General features: G+C 36.3%; 2 protein-coding genes across 3 annotated transcripts; both read right to left on the bottom strand.

Moving 5' to 3' along the window:
- Positions 1 to 6,540: 6,540 nt before the first annotated feature.
- On the bottom strand, positions 6,541 to 7,454 carry LOC141665840 (CASP-like protein 4D1). Its single transcript, XM_074471825.1, has 4 exons — positions 7,282 to 7,454; positions 6,982 to 7,117; positions 6,765 to 6,890; positions 6,541 to 6,693 (listed from the first exon to the last, which is right to left on the bottom strand). Exons 1-4 carry the CDS (start codon positions 7,452 to 7,454, stop codon positions 6,541 to 6,543), a joined length of 588 nt encoding a protein of 195 aa, XP_074327926.1.
- A 5,147-nt stretch (positions 7,455 to 12,601) lies between these two features.
- On the bottom strand, positions 12,602 to 24,821 carry LOC141666951 (E3 ubiquitin-protein ligase UPL3-like). 2 transcript variants are annotated; one of them, XM_074473211.1, is made up of 18 exons: positions 24,668 to 24,821; positions 23,384 to 24,377; positions 23,101 to 23,211; positions 22,874 to 22,990; positions 22,592 to 22,762; positions 22,357 to 22,518; positions 21,682 to 21,921; positions 21,477 to 21,598; positions 19,957 to 21,382; positions 17,809 to 17,907; positions 15,126 to 16,673; positions 14,803 to 15,021; positions 14,601 to 14,705; positions 13,611 to 13,691; positions 13,448 to 13,531; positions 13,238 to 13,366; positions 13,006 to 13,128; positions 12,602 to 12,917 (listed from the first exon to the last, which is right to left on the bottom strand). In XM_074473211.1, exons 2-18 carry the CDS (start codon positions 24,230 to 24,232, stop codon positions 12,852 to 12,854), a joined length of 5,652 nt encoding a protein of 1,883 aa, XP_074329312.1. In that variant the 5' UTR covers positions 24,233 to 24,377; positions 24,668 to 24,821; the 3' UTR covers positions 12,602 to 12,851. The 2 variants fall into 2 exon arrangements, with proteins under 2 accessions (XP_074329312.1, XP_074329313.1); XM_074473212.1 differs by having other exon boundaries at positions 13,448 to 13,516.
- Positions 24,822 to 25,240: the final 419 nt, after the last annotated feature.

Raw genomic sequence — 25,240 nt, 5'->3', positions numbered from 1 at the left:
TTAGAGAAGATGAAATGTCAAACACCTTACATCAGGTACCATAAAATTACATTTCCAATTCAAAAAATGCATGTAAGAAGGTTATCCTTTTTATGACTACATGATGTATCGATACAGACTACTAAAGTTTTTCAAACTCCAGCAAACTTCATCAATAACTACTAAAGTTTTTCAAACTCCAAGCAGCTTGAAAGATGGTAGCGTAAGACCTCAACACCAGACCAATTTAATGTACAAGTTAACATCGGAGGGAGAGTAAAACTGATATAAAAATCGAATCTTTGTACAGAAGAAGAAAAGAGCTTCTTCAACTGCAAAGTTCAGAGTAATAAGGACTAATATTACTATGAAGATGAATACTAGTGAGCGTGTTTACCTGGCCAAAACTAGCTCCCAGTGCTTCTAACTGTGTCCTAATATCCACTCCAACTGTAGAATCAACTATGAGGCCAACATATTCTTCCAAATTATTTATATCCGAGTAATTACAATTATAAGGTTTTCTAATCAAGATGTGGTTAAATGATCACACTTAGCATTCGCCTCACAACTATATGCTACTTTTGATGACGTATTGGTGGCACTATATCTTTAACCATTATGACAACAAATAACCTTAAAAAAGCTTCAACTGAGTTGCCAGTTCTTGTGAGTTCTTGCCTTGATCATTGCAGGTCTTATATTTCAGCTGGAAATTTATTAGTACCGTCTCAATTTGGTAAAATTTTATGATTTTACTGCCAGGAGTTCATCAATCCCCATATATTAATTTAATAAGTGATGTTCTCGTACACAAACGACTTGCAGTTGCATACATATCCAATTTCTAATTGAATAGTTCCTAGCTGCCCTTCTTTCTACTTGGTTTCTTAAGCCCCAGAGATCTACATATGGCAAACCCCATAGTTTTTTTCGACATTACTTGAGAAAATTTTCGTGCAGTTTGCACAGGTGAGAAGGGAACGGGAGGCTATGGCAAGCCCTTGCATTACAAGGGTTCCAATATTTACTTAATGGATGACCGTGGTTATATTCAGGGAGGCGCTATTATCAACCAAGACACGTCTCAAGGGGAGTCTATGTATGGCGAGAAGTTGAAGAACGAAAATACAGTTAAAAAGCATGACAAGCAGGGAAGTTTATACAAAATCTATTCCGATAGCAAGTTCCTAATTTTCAGATCTTTGATAAATTAAATATCGGATTGAAACTTCACCCCTCATAATCTGTCGTAGCTGCATTAAATTTCCATATTATTGAATCTAGCTACAAATTATTGAATAGCAGGTCTTTGACAGTCTATTCAGATACAAGGCAGCAATGTCGGCTTTTCTAAAATCAGGTACATCTTAAAAAGCCAAGTTATCTTTAAAATTATAGGCACTATATATGAAACTAACATACTTGGTGTGGAGAGCTGGGTATCCATCATGTTCGCAAGTCATTTCCTGGAATGTTGAATTATTACATTTAAAAAGAAAACCTAAACTTATAAATGTTCCAAAACCTCATGCAGAACATTTTAACAAATTGAGCAAAAGATATAGCGTAAACATCCCTGGGCTCGGGTTTTTCTGATTATTACAAGGAACTTTCTGACCTATTATTGTTAATCATACAGACAAAGAGCAAAAGTCAAAGTTGCAGTCACACACAGCAAAAAAAACAAATTCTGATATGCTAAAGTCTGATACGTCAGCTCAGGTCCAGCACATGACAGTTCAGGTCCAGCACAACACAGCTCAGTAAAAGTTAGTTACAGATTAGTGGCTCAAAATGAGTCTTGTGTCAGATATATAAGTCATTCAGAGAGAGAGAGAAAAAGATAAGTGTTGTAAAAATAAACTTGTTCATTACTAAATAATATATTCTTCTTCTTCATGATTGTTGTATGTTTCATTTCTACATCTTAAACTCCATTAATGGAGTTTCATTTACGAAATTGACATGATATCAGAGCCAGGTTATATAATATCATCAGCTAGATATATACATATATATGTACTCATACGCATCTGCTCTTCGATCAAACTCATCAAATCAAAATAATCGAACATCTACAATGGCGAATAATACAGTCATTGATATAAATCATCCGTATTATCTCAGTTCATCTGATCATCCAGGTTTATCACTAGTTACAGAGTTGTTAAACAACCAAAACTATCACCACTGGAGTCGTTCGGTTACGATCGCACTATCTGCAAAATTAAAGCTTGGATTCATCGATGGAACACAACCAAAACCTGCAAATAACTCTCCTCAGTTGAGTTTGTGGATGAGAAGCAATGATCTGGTTATATCCTGGCTTCTCAATTCCATTTCATCAGAAATTTGCAAAAGTGTTGTTTATCTCACCACTGCAAAGCAGATCTGGGATGATCTTTCTGCAAGGTACTCTCAGAGTAATGTTCCTCGTCTGTTTCAACTTCGAAAAGATCTAGCATCTCTAAGTCAAGGTACGAAATCAATAACTACCTATTTTACCACATTTCGAAGCATGATTGATGAACTTGATAATCTATCACCAATACCTAAGTGTGTTTGTACTGCTACTACTTGTACTTGTGGAAATGCTCAAAAATTGTTTGAGTATGAGAAATTAACTAAGTTGAGTCAGTTTCTGATGGGATTAAGTGAGCAGTTCACATCTGTTAGAGGTCAGATTCTACTCATGAATCCACTACCTGATATTAGTCAAGCTTATTCAATGTTGCTGCAAGAGGAAAATCAGAGAGACTACTCTAGTAATGTGATTGTTGTTCCTGAAAATATTGCTATGAATGCAAAACTGCACACTAGCTTTAAGCCAAAGCAAGTCAAGAAATTCACAGATCCAAGTGTGATGTGTGACTACTATAAGATGCAAGGTCATGTGAAGGATAAGTGTTTTGCACTTCATGGATATCCTGATTGGCATAGATTGTATGGTCAGCCAAAACCAAAGGTCAAATCAGCACAAAGAAAGTTTAATGCTAATGTTGTCACAACTACTGATGTTGAACAATCTGAAACTGCTGCTGTTACTGGTACAAATAAGGAGTCTACTTCAATGTTCACTGAAAGTCAATACCAGCAACTTCTGAATCTACTTCAACAGACTCAGGGCAAAACACATGCTATCTCTAATGCTACATGGATGAATACTGCTAAGTCTAAATCAAACTGTGCAGGTACACTTCAATGCATTGTTCCTGCTTGTCAAGCCAATAGTGTTCACTTTAATAGTTTTACACATACTTGGATTCTAGACTCTGGTGCTACACACCATATAACTCCTCATAAAAATCTATTATTCAATATACAACATGTTGAGTCTGAATTGCTTCTTCCAAATGGTCACAAATCTTGTGTTACTCAAACTGGACATGTAATTCTTAATTCAGAAATTACTCTGAAAGAAGTATTATATGTTCCAGATTTTCAATGCAATTTGTTATCTATACCTAAACTCACAGCAGATAATGCTTGCATTATTTCTTTTTCTTCTTCAAAATATCTGTTTCAGGACCCTACTGTTCAGAAGAAGACAGAGATTGGTGAATTAGATGCAGGCATGTACAAACTTCATACAAATCATCTCATTCCTTATGTTAATGTGTGTAGTGTCTCAAGTAATCAGTGGCACACAAGATTAGGGCATCCTTCATTGTCTGTTCTTAAAAAAATCCCAGAATTAGGAGTTTATGATAATGCTGATTGTTGTGATGTTTGTCAATTCTCAAAACAAACTAGAATTCCTTTTCCAGACAAACAGTCTTCTGTTAGTGAGTGCTTTGATATTGTTCACTGTGATATTTGGGGGCCATACAGATATAACACTCATGGCAAATGTAATTCTTTTCTCACTATTGTAGATGAATTCTCAAGGTGTACTTGGCTATATCTTTTGTCTGATAAATCTCAAGTGACTTCTTTGCTTCTGTCTTTTATGTCTTATGTATCAAATCAGTTCAAAAAGACTATTAAGACAATAAGAACTGATACTGGTACATAATTTGTTAATTCCATTCTTACAACAAAAATGCAAGAGTTAGGTATCATTCATCAAACTACTTGTGTTTACAGTCCTCAGCAAAATGGTATTGCTGAGAGAAAGCATCAGCACTTGCTCAATGTTGCTAGATCTCTTAAATTTCAATCAAATGTTCCTATTACCATGTGGGGGGATTGTGTCTTGAAAGCTACTCATTTTATAAATCTTCTTCCTATTATTCATTTGAATAACAAATCCCCATATGAAATTCTGTTTTAAAAAAAAACAGACTATTCAAGTCTCAAAAACTTTGGATGTTTGTGTTACATCAGTAATTTTCATATTGATGGTGATAAGTTTGCTCCCAAAGCACTCAAATGCCTATTTGTTGGTTACCCTTTCAATAAAAAAGGATATAAGGTGGTTGATCTTGATACTAAGAAATGTTATGTTACCAGAGATATAGTCTTTAAAGAGGATATTTATCCATTTAAAGACAAATCTCCTCCTATTCCTGATACATCTCCTGATAACTTGATGTTTCCAGCATCTCCTTTGCAACATGACACTGATAATTCTGTTGTTCATTTTCCTGATCATGCTACTAATCATGATACTAACAGTACAACTACTTCTGTCATTCGACCAGTAAGAAACAAAACTCTTCCTGTCAAACTAAGAGATTTTACAGGTCTGCCAAGGCATCTAATTCCCCACTCTGCAACTTCTATAACTGATCAGGTAAACACTATTTCTTATTCTTATCCAATTCAAAACTACATATCGTATGACAATGTGTCATCATCATACTCCAAATTTTTAGCTGCTACTGTTCAGTCATCTATACCATACACCTATGATCACAACTGGTTGCAAGCTATGAAAATTGAGGTGAATGCACTAGAGAGTAACAACACCTGGGAAATTGTTCCTAAACCACAGAATCAACATATAGTAGATTGCAAATGGCTGTTCAAAATCAAATGCAAGCCAGATGGGAGTATTGAAAGGTACAAAGCAAGATTAGTGGCCAAAGGCTTCACTCAGACTTATGGATTGGATTATTTTAAAACTTATGCACCAGTTTCTAAAATGACTATTGTCAGATTACTTATTGCTGTTGCAGCTACTAAAGATTGGCCAATTTCTCAATTGGACATTACAAATGCCTTCTTACATGGTGATTTGAATGAAACTGTATATATGAGACTTCCACCTGGATATCTTCAATTGTCCACCTGTGTTGATCTTACTGGCATCACAGATCCTTCTACTGTTGTTTGCAAACTCAAAAAGTCTTTGTATGGTCTTAAACAAGCTCCAAGATGTTGGTTCACTAAATTCTCCAAGGCTTTAATAGAGTATGGTTGTAGTCAGTCACATTCTGACAACAGCTTGTTCACATTGACATCCAACAATCAATTTGTGGTAGTCTTAGTCTATGTGGATGACATCCTGATAACAGGCTCTTCCAAGTCTCTTATGCAACAAGTTATTGAATTTTCGGCTACAAAGTTCAAAGTTAAAGATTTGGGATCCCTTAAATACTTCCTTGGTATTGAGGTTGCCAGGTCTTCAGCTGGAATCTACTTACATCAAAGTAAGTATACTCTTGACATACTCAAGGATACAGGCTTACTAGCTGCTAAACCATCCAAGATTCCTATTGAGCAAAATCATAATCTCCAAGATAATGCCAGTCCTCTTTTACCTGATTCCAGTGCCTCTTCCTATAGAAGAATTGTGGGAAGATTACTATATCTTACAGTCATCAGGCCTGATATCTGTTACTCTGTCCAGGTGTTATCACAATTTATAGCAACTCCTAGGTCTGATCATTTACGAGTTGCTCATAAGGTTGTTAGATATCTCAAAAATGCTCCTGGCCAAGGTATTTGAATGTCTTCTCATAATCCAATGTCTCTATCTGCTTACTGTGATTCAAATTGGGCAGGTGATAAAATTTCTAGACATTCTCTTACTGGCTACTGTGTTAAGTTTGGCAATTCTTTAATTTCCTGGAAGTGCAAGAAACAACACACTATTTCCAGGTTAGATTGTTGAGTTAGATTGTCATTTGGTTAGAGGGAAGTTACAACTGTGCATGATTCAACCAACCTACATCAGCACTTCTTTACAACCTGCAGATATTTTTACAAAGGCATTATCTTCTGCTCAGCTGCTTTTCTTTAACTCCAAGTTAGGAGTTTGTAATATGTTTTCTCCTCCTAACTTGAGGGGGGATGTTAATCATATAGACAAAGAGTAAGAGTCAAAGTTGCAGCCAGACACAGCAAAAGAAATAAATTCTGATATGTTAAAGTCTGATATGGTAAAGTCTGATATGCTAAAATCTGATATGCTAAAGTCTGATATGGTAAAGTCTGATATGTTAAAGTCTGAAATGTCAGCTCAGGTCCAGCAAATGACAGCTCAGGTCCGCACAACACAGCTCGGCAAAAATTAGTTACAGATTAGGGTCTCACAATGAGTCTTGTGTCAGATATATAAGTCACGAGAGAGAGAGAAAAAGATAAGTGTTGTAAAAATAAACTTGTTCATTACTAAATAATATCTTCTTCTTCATGATCGTTGTATGTTTCATTTCTACATCTTAAACTCCATTCATTTACGAAATTGACAATTATGTTGAGCCTTAAAGCTGCTTGGTGAAGAGTCGAAACTTTAACCAAAAAAGCCGCCTTCACTTGAATTTTCTGAAGTAAGATGAGATTATTGAGGTTGTAGCCACGCAAATGGATCCGAGAAATAAAAGACCCATTGAAACGTACACAATATCGAGATACTTCCTTGTTTGACCAAATCCTTCAAGCCCGTCACCAACGTATGTCCTCAGCTCGTAAGTCAGTGCAAATCCAGCACCACTTGCAGTTGCCAGGAGGAAGCTAATGACCTGAAAATTCATTTCAAAATCCATTAATTTTGATTGTGATAAGAAACAATCTTGTTTCCCCATAATTTTTTTCTAAAAATGAGTTGCATACCATGTCGCAGTAAAAATCATAAATAGGAAGACAACCATTTCGGATCCACCTCTTCCCGGTGCACAGATGGTACACACCAAAAGGTATCTGAATCAGTGCATATAAGGCCCCAATACTACCAACTGCAACCACATACCTGTATAATATACAGCGGGAAAAAAATATTAACAGGTGCAAATATTCTAATTAATACTTACAAATCTGTAAAATGAACTTGCAGGCCGTTAGCTACATAGTTATATGATTATGTTATTGTTCTTCAAAGTATAGTGGGACGTAGCCGTGGTGATAGTAAGTTACCTGTAAGTAATGTGATCAGTGAATTGATTTTTAGTACCATCAATGTCGTAAAAACCAGCAAAATCAGTGACATTGTTGGCGACCATGACAACAACAGAAGCGGCTAAGAACAACAAACTGAAAAGCCTCAATACCAAGCTTGTGGTTGCTAATGCCATTGATGATAATGCCATCTTTACCAAATCTATAAGACAATAACTCTATCTTTATATTTCCTTAAACTTACTGATTGTACTTAGATACTATGTGCAAGTGATCTCTAAATACTACATCTCCTGTTTATAAACAAACAAATGCTACTTTTTGTGTACTACTTGTCCCCTCTGTATTTGGATGCGGCGATTGCTTTGTTTATATCATTTCTTTTTGTTTATATCATTTCTTACCCAGCTGGCCTATTAACACTCAATCTCTCCGTCTTGTTACACAAAGCTTCAGTGCATATATATGCCGTACATAGGACAGTACGAACAAATTCCAATAAACTACTAACATTATAATTTGGAGAATTTTTAGTAAAGAAAAAGCCTGGCTAGTATATGACTGAAACTAAGATATGTAATTTGAAACAACAAAAAGTCAAAAACTGCATTGGCCAGGTAAGTCTAAATACACTAATATAATGTTATATGAACAAGAAACCGATGTAACATTGTGTTGCTGATGAACGAGTGTAGGCGTTACAGAGAAAAGGTTTAAATATTGCATGATTAGAACATCGACATGAAGAAAGATACAAATTAACAGGATCACTTAACAACAGCTCCAGCAATATACAGTCAGGCTCCAACGTCTAAACTGTAACAACTACTAACCTAAGATTGTGGACTTGAATATTAATACGAGGATTTTCACATATACACAAACCAATCTACTTCTCTTAAATCATACTTGAGTAGCTTTCTAGATTCTTGCTGGAAGAATAACGAAAAGTTGCATGATGTTGGTCATGTATTTGAATCCATCCGGACTTAGTTCTGCTACGTTATGATCATGCAGGTTGGGAAGCATGGTATAATTATTGAATTTACTGATCCTGGCTATAATACGAGGAGAGTGCTACATACCTGCCTGAGGTGGCTGCTCATGAAGATGATAATTAATTAATCAGAACTATCATGCACAATATCTTTGTATCAATCTTAGAAGCCTAGAATCTAATGAAGGTTGCTTTCACCTGAGAAGTGGCTTGCTATGCTTTACAAATCATGATCTGATGCTATGGACGATACACTGGTTTGTGTACTTCACTATTTAGATTTAATAACTCTTTCAAACTTAAGATTTAAGATGATTAAAATGGCAATATACTAATCTAGTGTGTCTAAACTTTGTAAACATGAGATTTATGCAAGCAATCCAGCTCTGAGAGGTAAACTAATAGATTATCTTTTACTACAGTTTCACCTCTCATCTCCACATGCTGTGCTGTATAGGATATGATACTCTTATATTATACCTCTTTCCTATAAGCAAATCATATGAACACTTATAATTTTTGAGTTGGTGAATTTAAATATCTATAACCAATGCATTTCAGTTTGTAAAATCTTATTGTTATCCTATTTCTGGATCATTTGCACAGACAGGTTGCAGCATCCTGTCAATGTTTACTCAGTATGCAAAAATCAGCTTTAATTCTGCATCTCAGTTTGTTCTAGCTCGTGACTCAAAATTTCCCTCTTCGCGGTTATCCTTAACCACATCAACATTATTTGCTTCATAAGCATTTAAGTTTCCTTGTCCTTCCTCTCATGTCTGATTAGAGCTAGATTGATCATACAAATATGCAAGGTGCAATTCACATACAATATTGAGTCAGCAGACTCATCACATACAAATCACATTGCACAAGTACTTTCTGTTTGATTCTGAATCCTACTGTTTTGAAACTTGTGCTAATGAGGGTTCAAGTTAATTTTCCTCAACCTTGTAGACCGTTTAGAAGTATCCATCTACATTCTACAGAGTACAAATATTGTATATTGAGTCATAATGAGCTACTATTTATACAAAAATCTCCTCAGATAGTGACAAGTTCCTTATTTTCAGATCTTTGATAAATTAAAGATCGGACTGAAACTTCACCATTCAAAATTTGTTGGAGCGCATAAAACTTGTGTGAACGTATTCTTTATCCAAATTATTGAATCTAGCTAGAAATGATCTATCGGATTACTTTCCAGGAACAACTTCTTACCAATCGTGAAGGATTTGTACCAGGACTTTGACAGTCTATTCGGACACAAGGCAGCAATGTCTGCTTTTCTAGAATCAGGTACATCTTAAAAAGCAAAGTCATCTTTGAAGCCTCTTGAGGATTCCGTGAGATCCCTTCATTCTAAAATATACAAAAAACTCAATGTAAGGAGCTTTAAACTACAATTTCCAATTTTCCATTGCTATCCTTATATCAGAGCCCTTCCTCTTTCCAAAATCTCATAATCCCTGCAACACTATCTCCTCTCATGATTGTGGGTTTAGGATTCCTGATAAAACATCCTTGAGGTTCTCTCTGATGTGATATCTCTGGATTAATCCATTCCAGCCTGGATTACCACACCTTGGTACAGTGATGAATCTCTTCCTTCAGTTTTTGTAATGAAACTCTCCACTTGTATGATGACTACATATAGTCATACGACGTTGTTTTTCTTAATGCCGTTTCATTAAATTTTTGAAATGCCTGCAAGATATACACCAGGTCATGCATCTTCGAATTCCGTAACTGGTGAGACAGTTCATATGCGAAAAGAAATATAAATTATCCGAAAATTTGATTAATTGCAGTAGTAACCTTTATGTAAATAGGGAAATATATTTCACCGTAGCATTACAATTCTCGACATGCTATTTTGTTTATCTTGTAGTGCGATAGGCGCTGCAAGTAGCTACGCCCTCACAAGTCACGGTGCTTACATCTGCACATCCACCAGCTCACACTCTCGTAACAGAAATAACAGAATTTGACTCATAAATTACATTCTTAACCTTTCGCTTATCACCTATTGACTCATATGCCACTCTCTCTATTTGCAATTTGCTCTGCACTTAGTTGCATTGCAGCAGCTTAATACTTGCATTACATTTCATATGGGGAAATTATATATCATCAACCATGTTCCTTTAATTTTATTTCATATAGAAATTTTATTGTTGTATATATTTTCATCGATTGACATATGATGTTTGTGATTAGCGGGGAAATGTTCATTGGTTCGTCACATAATTATGTTCTTCAATTAAGGAGTTCTTCACAGAATCCAACCCTAGATCAGAAAACCAAATAAAAATGACAACTTTCAGGGAAGCTTCTGATTTTTTTGGTTTGATAAATTTTCATAAACATACTTGTAAGCGGTGCTCTTTTGCGCTAAAGTGAGCAATGCTTCTGATCGAATCGAGTAGTCATTTGTTATGGTTGTCTTTCTTCGAGTTGGATTCCAAGTATTTATTCGAGTAGTCAATTGATCGAATTTAAGTGGGTATTCAGAAGGATTAGTTGTTCCCTGCATGGTATCCGTCAAGGGGACGGACCCTGGGGCAAAATATTTTTTTTATATATATAAAATTTTAATGGACCGCTAAAATTTCACTGGAGCCCACCCTAGCCATGGGCTAGGTCCGCCCCTATCCAATGTCAACTTATCTATTAATTCTATTTGCAGAAGCGTTTTTTCACCATTGCTTAGGAGAAATGTGTCATCGAGGCAAATTCATGGTGTTAAATTGGCATCAATGCTCCAGATTAGTCATCTGTTTTTTCACAGATGGAATTTTTCTTTTGCTGGGGCAACACAGATGAGAACAATAATTGTTGACTTCTGCCATTTTTGCTAGGGCAGCGCGGAACAAAATTTGATGACTATTGCAGAGCTGCAGGCCAGCTTGTGAATTTTAACAAGTCAGAAATTTATTTTAATTCAAACAACACCATGGAAGTAAAACCAGGAATGATTCATACAGTTTTTTTTGTGGGTGTTTTGGTCACTCAACTGGATCATTAAAACTTGATGAAATATTAACTACACTTGTTGACTTAACTTAAATAAATCCGTCATGTCGGTACATTCACATGAAACGGCGTTTTAATCACTTAACTGTCTGAAAACTTGTAATTTGGTCATCAAATTAAAAACATTTTCATTCAAGTCACTGATCATTACATTCATTAAAAACTGATCTTAAAAAATTCTGAAACGGATAAATGCAATAAAAAAATGTGTCAATCCCCGTATTAAAGTCGTTACAAAATTTTAAAAATTGTTCTCAAAATTTTTATTAGAATTTTATTTCAAAATCACAAAATTGTTCTCTAATAACATGTAACGTGATTTTATTTTTTAATTTGTATGCTTGCACGGCAACCTCTAATCATAAATACATTTTTTTAATAATTATTTATTTTAAATAACTTTTAGCAATCCTTCAATCCAATTAAAACCGACGAACAAAGGATAAGATTACGTTGCATTTTTATTTTTTATAAATCAGGTTATAAAATTTCAAAATTTGGGCCAATTTGCTAAAACACGTTTAATCCAGCCAACCTGATATATGTGCACCCCTAGCTTTTATAAGTAAAATCATTAATGATAATATATGTATTTGTTGTGTGATAAGCAGTCCTTAACATGATTATAAGAGACCTATTCGTTTGATTTGTTTTAAATTTTCAATAGACATAATGATTTGATAGTAATCTAAATAAAAAAAAATAGTTTGATAACCAAATTGCAAGTCAGTTGAACAATCAAAATGCCGCTTAGCTAATTATATTAAGTTAAGTCACCAAACTTAATCAATAACATTAAAATAACATAATGTAACAACAAATAACGTATACTGAGGTGCTCCCCGCCGGTTGTTGGAAGTTGGAACGACGCGAGCCGGGCCGTTCTTAGCTTTTGGGTCATATATTATATAGCTATATAGGTCCGGACTTGCGTAAGGTATCACTTTCCAAACAGCTGCCAACAGCTGCCAAAAGCGGAACTCACGTTTACCGTTGTCCCCAGACTTCACTCTTTCAACACTTGTATACTTTCTGAAATTTTAAGAGTAAAATAATGTAACTAAAAATTTTTTAAGTTGAATAACCCAATCACTTGTATACTTTCTGAAATTTTTAAGAGTAAAATAATGTAACTAAAAGTTTTTTAAGTTGAATAACCCAATTGCAAGTTTTCGGTCAATTGACTAAAATGAGTCTTCTTTTAGCTTCTAAAATTTTAAAAGGGTAACAGCTGCTTGATTCTTTTCATGTCACGAATTAAACTTAGCATCTTATATTATAAACTAGGTACGGCGTGAAAAATACTTTGAAGACAAAACCGCGCACGCTTATTAATCTATATCACATAACTGACTTGAGCAATCACAACATTCTTCAGGAAATAGTTTGTTCCTTTCCACACTATTTTTGTGGTTCACCACCAGCAATATAACTGAATGATAGCTAAAATTTTATTGATCAGGAGTACACTTCGTTTTAAAGAAATTGCATGCTTAAAATTAAACAAAGAAAAGATAAAAGAAACAAAATCAAAAAGGAGGAACTCTTCTTAGTCCTATGACAAATCGAAAGATCCCTGCCCTTCGCTGATCGCATACATAAGTTTCTTGTACATGACTTCCTGTCACACATAAAAATTGTATTCAAGAAATGAACCAACTGAACAAGCTAGATGTAAAAAAAACATAAAACATTAGTGTACAAATTACCTTAGTAGAGTAAGGAGGGAGCTTCAGGTAATTAGCACAAGTCATTACGCTTGGCAGATCATCGTCGGCATATTCTAATGCCCCAATCCCATTAGACGTAGTATTGGCAATGGTTGATGAATGCTGCAATATTAACTGACGAGTTAGTACGTGAACTGAAGGAGAGTTATGTGTGCAATATATGTTATCAAGTTATATCATATATTTGAGAACATCAACTAATGAATCATACCTTTCTCACAATAGTCAGTTTGGGATTTAGCACTGCCAGACCTCCTGGTGGAAGTCGGGGTGCACCAGTTACAAATTGACAAAAAGCTCGTTGCTGCTCTGGGGTGAATTCACCCATAATCTCGAGCAACTGAAAACATCCAAACATAACATCTATTAATTTCCAATGTATTTAAGAAGGGCAGGGTTCTATTATCTGGAGAGCACATACATTAACAATTGGAGGACTCTTCGCAGTGTAGCCGTGGTCAAACTTTATGTGATCTGCTAAGGTCTCCGTCTGCACAGAAGAAGCCTATATTTCAAGTACATGTATTATGGAAAAATACATTGCAAAACTACTTAGAAGAACAAGAACAAAAAAAGTAACTTACCTCCCACAATTCCCTACGACCACAAAGCAAGTAGTCCAACTCCTTCGCAGTAAATATTTGTAAAGATGAAATGTCAAACACCTGACATCACGTACCATAAAATTACATTTCAATTTTAGAAATGCATGTAAGAAGTTTATACTTTAATACGACTACACGATGCATCGATACAGACTACCACGTTTCCAGCGAACTTCGTGAATAACCCACTAAAGTTTATCAAACTCCACGAGCAGCTTAAAAGAAGGTAGCGTAAGACCTCGATAACAGACCAATTTCTAGTACAATTAACATCGGAGGGACAGTAGAACTGAAATATAAAAAAACAAATCTTTGTACAGACAAGAAAAAAGCTTCTTCGACTGCACAGTTCAGAGTACGACTAATATTACAATGAAGACTAGTGGGCATGTTTAGGGTAAAAGCCAAGTTTAACCGATTTTTTATAAATATTAACAAATATAACCGGTTTCAAAATTTTGGCCAACTATAGCCGGTCGAATACGCAAGTCAGAATGGGGTATTACCTAATACGCAATCTGTATGGGGTATTATATTCATTTTTAAACTGTTACACAAATCACACCGGAGTATTGTGAATAAATATAGTTTTATAATACTGATTACGCATTTTCTAAAGGAGTAATCAATAAAATATTAATAATATACCCTACTCATGATTGCGTATCATGATATTTTCTAATTCTAACTTGTTGACAGGTTGGCATACATCAGCAAAGCATGAGAAAGTTACTCGATTACGATTACTGTGAGCATTTATACCTTTATGCTTTATATTTTATATTATATACAAACTACTGTCTAACACATGTTAGGTAAATCTAATTACTAGGGTTTGGATAGTTTCCAGTTACACATTTCTCAGTGGCAGATAGAAACGATCATATTTGGCCAACTTTTACAAACCGGTAATTTGTGTACAATTTTTACAATAAACAGGCTAATTGTGTCAATTTTCCGCATGTTTACCTGGCTAAACCCAGTTCTCAGTGCTTCTAACTGTGTCCTAATACCCAATCCAACTGTAGCATCAACTACGAGGGCAACATATTCTTCTAAACTGTTTATATCCACCTGCCAAATCAGCAAAAAATAATGTCATGAGAACCACCCAGTAATTACAATTATAAAGTTTCTAATCAAGATGTGGTTAAATGATCAGAATTAGTACATTCTCCTCGCCTGGCTTCAAAATGTAATCTGGATAGCCAGGCAGCGTGAAATCTAAGCAGAGATCTTCAATTAGAGTCCCATGAAATCTTAGGTCTGCAATTTGATCATTAGCACCCATTGATTCCAGGTACTTCTTCCGATAAACAAGGGCTTGCATTTCAAGCAAAGTCTTCCCCAATTCAGCATCAAAAGAAATAATATCATGCAGATCAAGGTCCTACAGCAAATCAATATATCATTACATTAGGCAGAGGCTTATCTATCTACTTGACATGCAAGAAAAAAAACGTCTTAAGCTTGGCATAACCAAGAACACCTTACCTGACCAAGCAAAAGCTTATAAAACGCTGTTGACAATGGCAGATCTAAAAGTCTTCCATCTTGAAGAGCCTTCGCCAAAACACGGCCAAGCAATCTAAAGTGTTCAACAACTTTGCTCAACTTCCTGCCATTAGACACATCTGCGCCTGTCGACCAAGGACGCGGAAACAGCCCAAGTGGTGCTTGAATTATATCCTTTAAAGCCAGACCAGTATCACTAATTTTCTTACTACTTTTCTCATCAACTTCCATCATGGAATTATCAGATGAAGAATTAGACCTCCACATCTCAAGTCCAACCTTTTGTAGCTCATGACTCAAGATGGTATAAAACTCTAACGTCGGTCCCAGTCCAGTACCAACTTCACCAAAATATTCCACTTCAAGAACAGCTTTCTGGCCACAATACATCTCCATAACTTTTGCAGCAGAGTCAAGGATGCGATTTCGAGACACACGGACTTTTTGGCGCTGCAATCTCCCAACACGGACCTCTCTCTCATTCATCGAGCCATGACCATCTGCAACCTGCTGCTGTTGAAGACGATACAGTGCACGAGACAACCCAAAAGCAGTCGAATAGAAGTACTGACGACGTGTCTCAAATGGAAACAAAAATGGGCATGCTTTTGTTAATTGGTAACACCATGACGGAAGGCTCCCACTACAAAGTGCAAGTGCGTCCTGCAACTGTCTGGCTAACTTCGGAGTGAGTTTAGTATTTATAAACTCTTCACTAGGGACCCAGACACCAGACGAACTAAATTCGTTTAGGCTGGATATATTTCCTTCAGAGAAACTGTCGATCTTTGACTGTACATGCAAACGTGGAGCTAGCTCGTTCAACCCCTCTAATACACGTAATAGTGCCAGTATATCATAAGTTGGATTACTTTTTTCTAGATCACATGGAAGTTCTCCACGGAAAATGCTATCTAAGAGCGATACGTGCTGCTTTGATGAATCAATAGAAGAACTGGATGCCGAGACCCCTTTTCTTGATTTAGATGGGGATGAAGAATTTATCGTTCCAACTGAAGCCGTTTCAGTTTGGCTGTCTGCCCTTTTGTATGTTATGGTATATATATCACCCCATAGCCTGCTTCCATCGCTAGAAATAAAATCATTACCATTATATCTATCATCCCCATCTTCATCAAGTACAAGTTGTCGCTGAATCGCCTGATAAATGGGCAAATGCTTATTTAGATGCTTCCCACCTGCAGAAAACAATAGCCTGGGGGATATTTGAGGTCTTCCAGGCTGTTCTCTAGTGGCGCTGATGCCTCTACTATTTGACGATGAGAGGCCAGCCATTGCAGCAGCAGCAAATGACATTGCACCTCTTGAACCGAAAGCAGTGCCACTCCTCAGATCTGAAGACTCCGAGCTCCTTAATGTTGTGGTCCTGCTGCTAGAAACACCGGCTGTATTAACCTGTTTATCACTTGTTGAAGGGGGATTAGGACTGTCATCAGCTGAATCGCCCAATTTAACATCATGCACTACGTCCATCATGGAAACACGTGAGGAACCATCGCCAAGTACCTAAAAGTAAAACAAACAAAGATACATCAATAATCAACTTCAGTTGAGGTAATTTGATCAGCCAAGATGACTCTCCACATAGATATCGTAATTGTCTTGCAGGTAACATACAGAAACCCTAGAAACAAATGAGAAAATTTCCCACCAACTCTCATCCAAGCAAATGACATGAGTTATCTAGTAGAGAACATTGACCAACTTATGACTTGATGTTCTGTCATGGTAGTACGGTACATCTTTAACTTAAATTATAGTGTAACATCAACTTTCATCCAAGTCTATGTCATGACTGCAACTAAAATAGAGTTACTTCCAGCAAATACTCATTATAATGGATAATATAGAAGTTAGCACTAAGCTTCAGTAATCTTAAAATATAAGCTTCTACAGGATTGTTATTAATTCACGCTGTTATTAATTCACGCAGGCATGCAGCTCGAGTGTATAATAGCCATGCAGTTTAAGGTTACAATAGCTATATTGATTTTTTTTCAGAAGATATATTTGATATTATTTATTGGTGCAAGTGTAATTTGGTACAAGAACAGGGGTGAAGTAAAAGAAAAATGGAAGAGCACAAATGTAATATCAGTTTTTATTCCCTTAAGATTGTAATATTGAATAAACCCAAAACCAACAAAATTGGAGACATCTCATGCAAAATCAATATGACAACTTACATTCCTACTACTGCATCAATATATATTATAGTCAAAAATATATAAATATAACAGGACCGGTGAAGCTTACTGTTTACTTCTATATTATTCATTATAATTTTGTATCAGCTAAAGATAGCTGTATTAAGTTACATTTACGACATACACAACAAAGAAAATTGATGCAACGCTATATATATTCCAGGGAACAGAATTCACAAAGAAAAACTAAATATCCATGTCATGTGCAATCCACTCCAAAGATCGCATCTATAATAAGCTTATTAACAAAGCGACAAACAGTTCATTCACCGGATAGAAGCACAGTGAAGTACTGAAAGAAGCTCATCCTAAATCGTCATTTTTATCAGTTTTAGAAAAAACACAAGACGAGATTCTGGGAAAAACTATATTTTAAGCTTTTAATCGCAGTCGACACATTCTAGGATGAAATAGAAGTTGTAGTTTGTACATACATCATCCTGGTCATCGTCATCTTCATCGTCAGAGATATTGTCATCTTCAATCACCATCTCATCATCAACATCAACAGGAGATGCTTCCAAGTCCTCGCCCTAAAAAGCACAAAATGCAGTTATTGTAACACATACGAAAATTTACAGATTAGAAGTTTCTATATACAAAATAGGAAAGGCCGGAAATATGACCATAAGAAAACTGCAGAAAAGATTGATTCCATCTATGCTACTTTTGATGACATATCGGTAGCACTAAATCTTTAACCATTATGACAACAAATAACCTTAGAAAATTATAAAGCAGGACGATGGCCTCTATATCTGAACCTAACATACAAGTAGCGGAACATAGAAGACCTTCGAACAAGAACAATAAAAGGAGTGTAGCTTAGAAAACCCCCGCAATTCCATTGTAAGTTGCAACATCCAGCAAAGTATTTTTGCAAGTTTATGTCCTTTTTCCCATTAACATCAATCAAACAGGCACTTTAATATACCATTCTGATTGAACTACAACAAAACTCCAGGTAACCTACACTACACATTGTTTTAAATAAGTCACTCGTGTCGGTGGTCAATTTTTTCCTGATTTTCTTTAGAAATAAAATATAAACAACGGGCACCAAATGTTTTTATACATCTAGAAATGAAGTTCAACAAGAACAGTATGATATATAGAATGTAGGATTTTACCTTATCCTTTAAGGGCATAGCTAATCTGCTAACATTATAGCACTGACCGATGTCAAAAATTTAAATAGCTACTACTCTATATATACACAAAAAATATAACCCTGTACCCATATAGTGTTTACTCATCCTAGCACCTGTCAGAACTCAAGGATTTGCAATCTATATACAGTGATAAGCTTAGAAAAAAACCACAGTAATGTAATATTTCAAAAGTGCATAGAAACCTAGTCTGGTACAATCCTTTGTAACAAGATACCTTAAGCAAGAAATTTTGCACATTGCACCTCGACAAATCTTTGTTTAATTTGGCTTCATTCTTTAAAGTTATAAGCCCAAGGGAGTACTGGTTTACATTAAAAAAAGAGTTACTTGCTAATTGAAGTTATATTTATAAATTACATGCAAAAGTAATTTTTTCAAAATAAGTCGCTGTTTGGATAGTTCGAATTACAAAATCAATATGTGTTTACAGTTCAATAGTGTGTGATTTTTAAGGCAAAGAATTTAGAAATGACATAAACGTATTCAGTAACATGCCACGAAGAAAATACTGATTCTTGTGTCCGATTACAAACTAACAAGGCCCAAAAAATAAACCCTACATCCATGATTCAGCCTACAAGTGTGCCCAAGTTGCAAGTTCTTCACTGACAAACTTACCAATAAGTTGTTCAGGTTTGAAGTTCATTTGATCAACCTATAAGCTTACCCAAACAAACCTACACCATATAAACTCTCTAAAAGTCATTTAGTAACACCAACCCAAGGCAACTATGCTTTAGTAAGTGAATAGAACAATACGGCAGAAACGATCCACCATTTCACACATAGGTTAAGAACTATCTATTATATTCCATGCCCTATACTTCCAAACAGAAACCATTACCAAACCTCCCAGATATATTATACTCAACTGAGAAGTAATTAGAAGGATACACCTAGGTTGGAAAATTATTAAACATTTTATAAGAGCTTAATTGACAAGGTTAATATCCTTGATCTCTACCAGAGAGAATACAGATTCGGATTTTCATGTGGAAGCTGATACCAATCCCCTTGGAAAATAATATTTCGACTTCTCCATAAGAGTAATCGGACATATATTGGTTAACCCAGGGAAATACTTTCCTACATAAAAGAAAATGCAGAAATTGATTAAATACTCTTTCCTACTGTATACCTAAATACCTACATTGCATTTATAACATTAGGACCAAAATCGTTATAGCCAATTACAATCACTAATCACCATTAGTGAAAAATGGTCATTTCTCATTTGTAACATTAGCTAAAGCAAATAGATTCTCTTTAAGTAATTAACCTAACACTACAGTTCATATCAAAGTTCTTAGATCGATGTTCAGTGCAAATGAAATGTTCTGATATATGAAAGACCAGTGACCTTTAGCCCGCAAAATTATAGAACGCGCATAATTTTATATACATACATACCTCTGAACTAGATTCTACTTCTACAGCTTTCATTTCTACATCTTTATCCACAGCTGCTTTTCTACGAGCAGCCTTTCTTGTATGTGGACCTCTTCCATCCTCCGGTGTTGTCCTCAAAACAGCCTTTCCCTTCCCCTTGGATGAGCTTGCAATATTCTCCGCTGCCAACTCCTTTTTAGCATTGTCACCAATACTAATAGATGTTCTTGATCTTGTAGATTGACGTCGAGTCGCGGAGGCAGGGGTCAAGTTAGAAGGTGATGAAACACCAGCATCATGTGTGGCCTTCGACTCGGATTTAGGTGCAGATGACAAAGGCTTTTGCCCAGACTCATTTCGTTGAACTCGAGGCCAAAGAAAGTCTTCAACAGTAGCTAAACTCGCTAAAGGATCAATCAGAACAACATTTGAAGAATAATCACGGAGTGATTTTTCTCCCTGTGCTCTACAAAGGCGTAACTTAAATGGCTGCACTAACGCACTCAAACCAGATGACATTCGTGCATTTCCACCAGATGACCTCGCCGTATGGCTTAACACAACTGGAAAACGCTCCAAGGAGGACAAAGCATTTTGAAGTTTCTGAACCAAAATACTCATAGGAGGCACATTTTTTGTTTGAGGACCTGAAGGAAGGGCAACTGAAATAAATGATTTATACCTTCTCATTGCTTGCTCGTGGTTCTTGGAAATGGAAGACTTAGATTTTTTGTCCTTGGAGGAGAACCCACAGGATAGGTAGTTCAGCAAAGCAGCTACAACACCACTACCAATAAACTCAAAAGTGGAAACTCCATCCCCTTTGCTTAACTCTGTTAGTATCTCGGATATGATACCAGCCATATTCTCCTCCTTAATAGCAGAAGTGTCGGTAAGACATGGTCCTGAGGCTTTAGATTTTCCTTTCGATTTAGTTCCTTGGTTACTAACTCCAGCATTCAACCTTGAGCAGAGACTTTTCAAATGTAGGAGATCATCCGACAGACCAGCTCCAACAGATCCAGGATCGGAAGGGAAGTATTTATCTTTAAAGGCCTGAGCTGATGAACTTACTTCCATACGCAGACTAGAATTTAAGGTTGGATTTTCTACGGGATTTGGAGGTGAACCAACAGCTAAACCTGAATGTTTAGAATCTTCGGCTGTGATTCCCTCAAAATTTAAGTTACCACCACGTCTTCGGTTACGTCTTGACCGCGATGACGATCCGGGTACAGAATCATTCTCCTTCTGACATGATGACTGTACTGGAAGAGCAGTACCATGAGGTCCAGCTAATATTAGCATGTCCACAGCATGCACCACTCCTTCCCTTACAAATATCTTGGAGAACGTCTCTGGTAGTTTATTCATTAGAATGTCAGCTATCTGAAGAGCAGGTATCAACACTTGTGGATCTTTCCATGCCAGGACTCCAGCTAGGAAACTAGATATCAATAACAACATATAATGGTAAATAATTTAACATCATATAGTAAATGACATACTCGCACATGTAAATATCGAGAACAAAATTTTACCTAGATATGTTTGTCACACTCAAAAGACCCTGTATCATATCTGCGCTGCTAAAGTACATAAGCTTCCCAATAACAGAGAGGCATTTGTGACGAACAGGACCATTCACACTGGATCCATATATCTGCATGGTGAAAAAAAGGGGGGGAAATCACAAAGAGCAACAAAGGATAGCTTTCTCTAGGTCTACAATATCTGGGAACTAACCTGAATCAATACAGGAAGGATATCAATTCCGAATTGCTGCAGGAGCTCAGGCTGTTCATTTAGTAATTTCTCACGAGTAGAGATCTCAGTCCCAGTTGAATCATCTTGCTCCTCAGAATCAACGAGGGGGACATTAATAAGAGATCCTTTAACAGATACATTAGAGCTCGAAGGAAGAGAGATGGTTCCTTGAGGCAGAGGAGGAAGAAGCTCATTTGCTAGGTTCACAATTTCAAAAATCTGCACAGAAGTAGAGAGTTCAAATATCTATACAAAATTCAGCTATAAACTTATGCTAATAAAGAGCAGTTGCATTGCAAAGAGAACAGATATGTAACTGTAACGAAACCAGAGGCAAATGGACCATAACATATTCAAATGTACAATATATATTCTCCACTAGAAACTATAAATAGATGTCACAAACTATCAAGTTTTCTATTTAATTAGAGTGTGAATAAAAGAGCTAACTGCAAAAATTCATAATATTGAGTAAATATAAAGAGCTAACTGCACCTCCATTTGTCGGGTGACCATAAAAAGCTAATTGCAGAAGTCCATCATAATATTATACCTCTTTTTTTCTAAATATAATAGTATCACTTTAAGAACACCGACTAAAATACTAATCAACAAATTACAATTATGTTGCAAATGCTACAGACTAACATATACCTGCTCCGGTGGACTACTTAAAGCAGGAGAAACAGACATGTTGGCAACAAGGCCAGAACCAGAGAGTATATCTTTAATAATTCCACTAATACCAAGAAGTAGCAAATTCTTGGATCCTAAAGGGGAGCCGCTTGCACATGTTGAAAGTAACCGAACCAAGCCCTGCATGTTTCATTTAGTCACGAACAAAGTAACATAATGTAATTGATTTACGTAAATCCAAATTTTTAAGTACCGTATATGTGGATGTGCTTAAAGTAGCCTGTCCACCTCCAGAACTACTGGTGGAAATTAGTGATGCCACCTGTGTAATGAGTCCATGATTACATAGTTCATCCAACCTATCAGGAGATGATGCAAATGACTCCACAATCCTTGTCAAGCATACTGAAGCAAGCTCTATAACCTAAAATCAGAAAAATGAATGAACTTTTTAATTAGATTCCCTCGGAGAAAACCACCTTGAAGCTTTGCGTCTGCAAAATCAGCCCACTATTATCAGTACATATAACCTTACCTTGGCATCATGTTCCTGAAGAAGTTGTGACAACAGAGGAACGGCATTTGTTACAAATTCAGCAGCATCAGCAGGGAGTTTCTTACACATGTTTGCAGCGGTAGTAAGTGCCACACGCTGAATAAGGCAATGGGATTGAAATGAGATAACATGTTTCATTCATCTGTAGCATAACAAGGAAATTCCAAACATTCAACACACTGAATATGGTTTAGTAGATGAACTACCTGAACACCTGTTGAGAAGAAATCAAGATACTGGAGCACTGCCATAAGTGCCCCAGCTCGTAAGCAGGCGGTTGGGTGCTCCTGAGATATCTTCTTCAGTGCTTGAAGAGACTGATACCATCACGACAAGCACATTAAAATAACGATATCAGAGTTAGAGTATCAACAAGAATAAAGGAAAATGGAAACTTTCTTTAGATAAACATTAGGAATTCTACACTGCGGTAACTCTAAACATTGTACCACAGCTGAGCTACTATTGGCATTTATATATGTTGCTCACCTGTTCAGCCAAATCCATGTACTCAATCGTGAGCAGTTTATTTACCAACGAATCTACTGCACCATAATGCACAACTGCAGTACAGGAGGAGGGAAGCACATCACATAAGTGGGTAATCGCCCTTGCTGCAAGAAGCATTATGTCCGCATTATCCATATAGGTAAGCATATTCACAAGCACCGGCACAAATGAGTCTACTGAAAAAGTGCTAAGTGAGTCCTCGGTTCCAATTGAAAGTATCTCACAAAGTTGAGTTAACGCCTCAACTTGCTTCCCTTCCTCTCCGTCTGCTTCCAAACCCAACAAAATTTTCTTCAGCCTGCCACTCTGCTGAGAGGAGGCAGCGGCCATTGCAGATGATGGAAGCAAATCATCCAACCCAGCACCTAATTTCCGCAAAAGCCCTTGAAGTGCACTACTAGCAGAAGTCAAATTCTGATGTAACATTCCAACACCATCCTCACTGTCATTATCATCATCATTACCCTCACCTCCAGTACCAGTCGATTCTAAATTCAACCCTAAACTCCTCTCAATATCTCTACTCTCTCTATTCCTTTCCCTAATCCTAACTTCATGCTCCTTCTCTTTCCCTTTACTCGAACTATCCTTCTCTACATTCTTCCCACGACGACCACCACCACGTGAAGCAGACCCCGACGATTCCTCCATCTTCAAACTACGCGAACGAGTAACAATTACAGGAGTAACAGGCGAACCACTATTAGCAGACGAACCAGCAGCACCAGAAGTACGAGCACGTTTAGCAGAACGAGTAGTTGGACCCGATGACGAAGAATTAGGGGCTGATGAGGTAGCCTCCGCCCTCTTACGGCTCCGAGTTTCCATACAAAACACAAAACCCCCTAAAAATCACAAATTCAATCGCCGTGACTCGGCGATCAAACACTACTCACTCCAAAACTCCTTCTCATCCAAAATCCCTAATTTTACAAACTCGAAACGCCAAAGATCAAAACTTTCCCTCTAAAATCTGCACCACACACAAAAACACAACAAATTAACCACCCAAACCTAATCAACCACATAATAATCACAATCAATTCACTAATTTCAATCGCACCAATCCAAAAACACTAAAAACAAACAATTCACACAAATAACACCACAATAACCATATATAACAACACAAACATGAATTAAGAACACAAACATGTAAAATTAAGTCGAATATTAATATAAAACCCTAATCTCAATTAATAGTAACGATCAAAAAACAAATAATAAAAAAACAGGTTAATTATTAAAATAGAATCATCGAACCTTGGATTAAACGGTGTGATTATTCAATCTTCGCTTAATTGTAAAGTGAATTAGATGTGTGTGTATGATATGATATGTATGTATATGTGTGTGTATAGCAGCGGATTGAGGAGTATATAGGGAAGAGGGGGAAAGAAATGAGTTTAATGGAGGTTAATATAAATTTATTTCTCCTATTATATCTGGGCTTCAGTTGCCACGTGTACTCTCATGTATTGTATGTTTTTGTTTTCTAGCCAAATAAACAAATAATTGTTGACCTTTTTTGAAAAATTACCTAATGCCAAAAATATTTTTGCGAAAATATTTTGATTTTTTAAAACATAATTGGAAAAAATATTTTGTTATTCAAAAAAAATATTTTTTTATTTGAAAAAAATAATATTTTTTTTTGTAAAAATACGATTTTCTACAACTCGATTCAACTAGATGCAACTTTCGACGAGTTTCTGCAGCTTCATGTAGGGGTGAGCAAAATTTTTCCAAACCGACCGAACCGGACCGGGTCGAACCGACCGAACCGGACCGGGTCGAACCGACCAAACCGCATTTTTCGGTTTTTGAGGCGGTTCG

This window comes from Apium graveolens, chromosome 6 (assembly GCF_009905375.1).
Source record: "Apium graveolens cultivar Ventura chromosome 6, ASM990537v1, whole genome shotgun sequence".
NCBI classification, from domain to species: domain Eukaryota; kingdom Viridiplantae; phylum Streptophyta; class Magnoliopsida; order Apiales; family Apiaceae; genus Apium; species Apium graveolens.
This window is presented reverse-complemented; position numbering and strand designations above follow the sequence as displayed.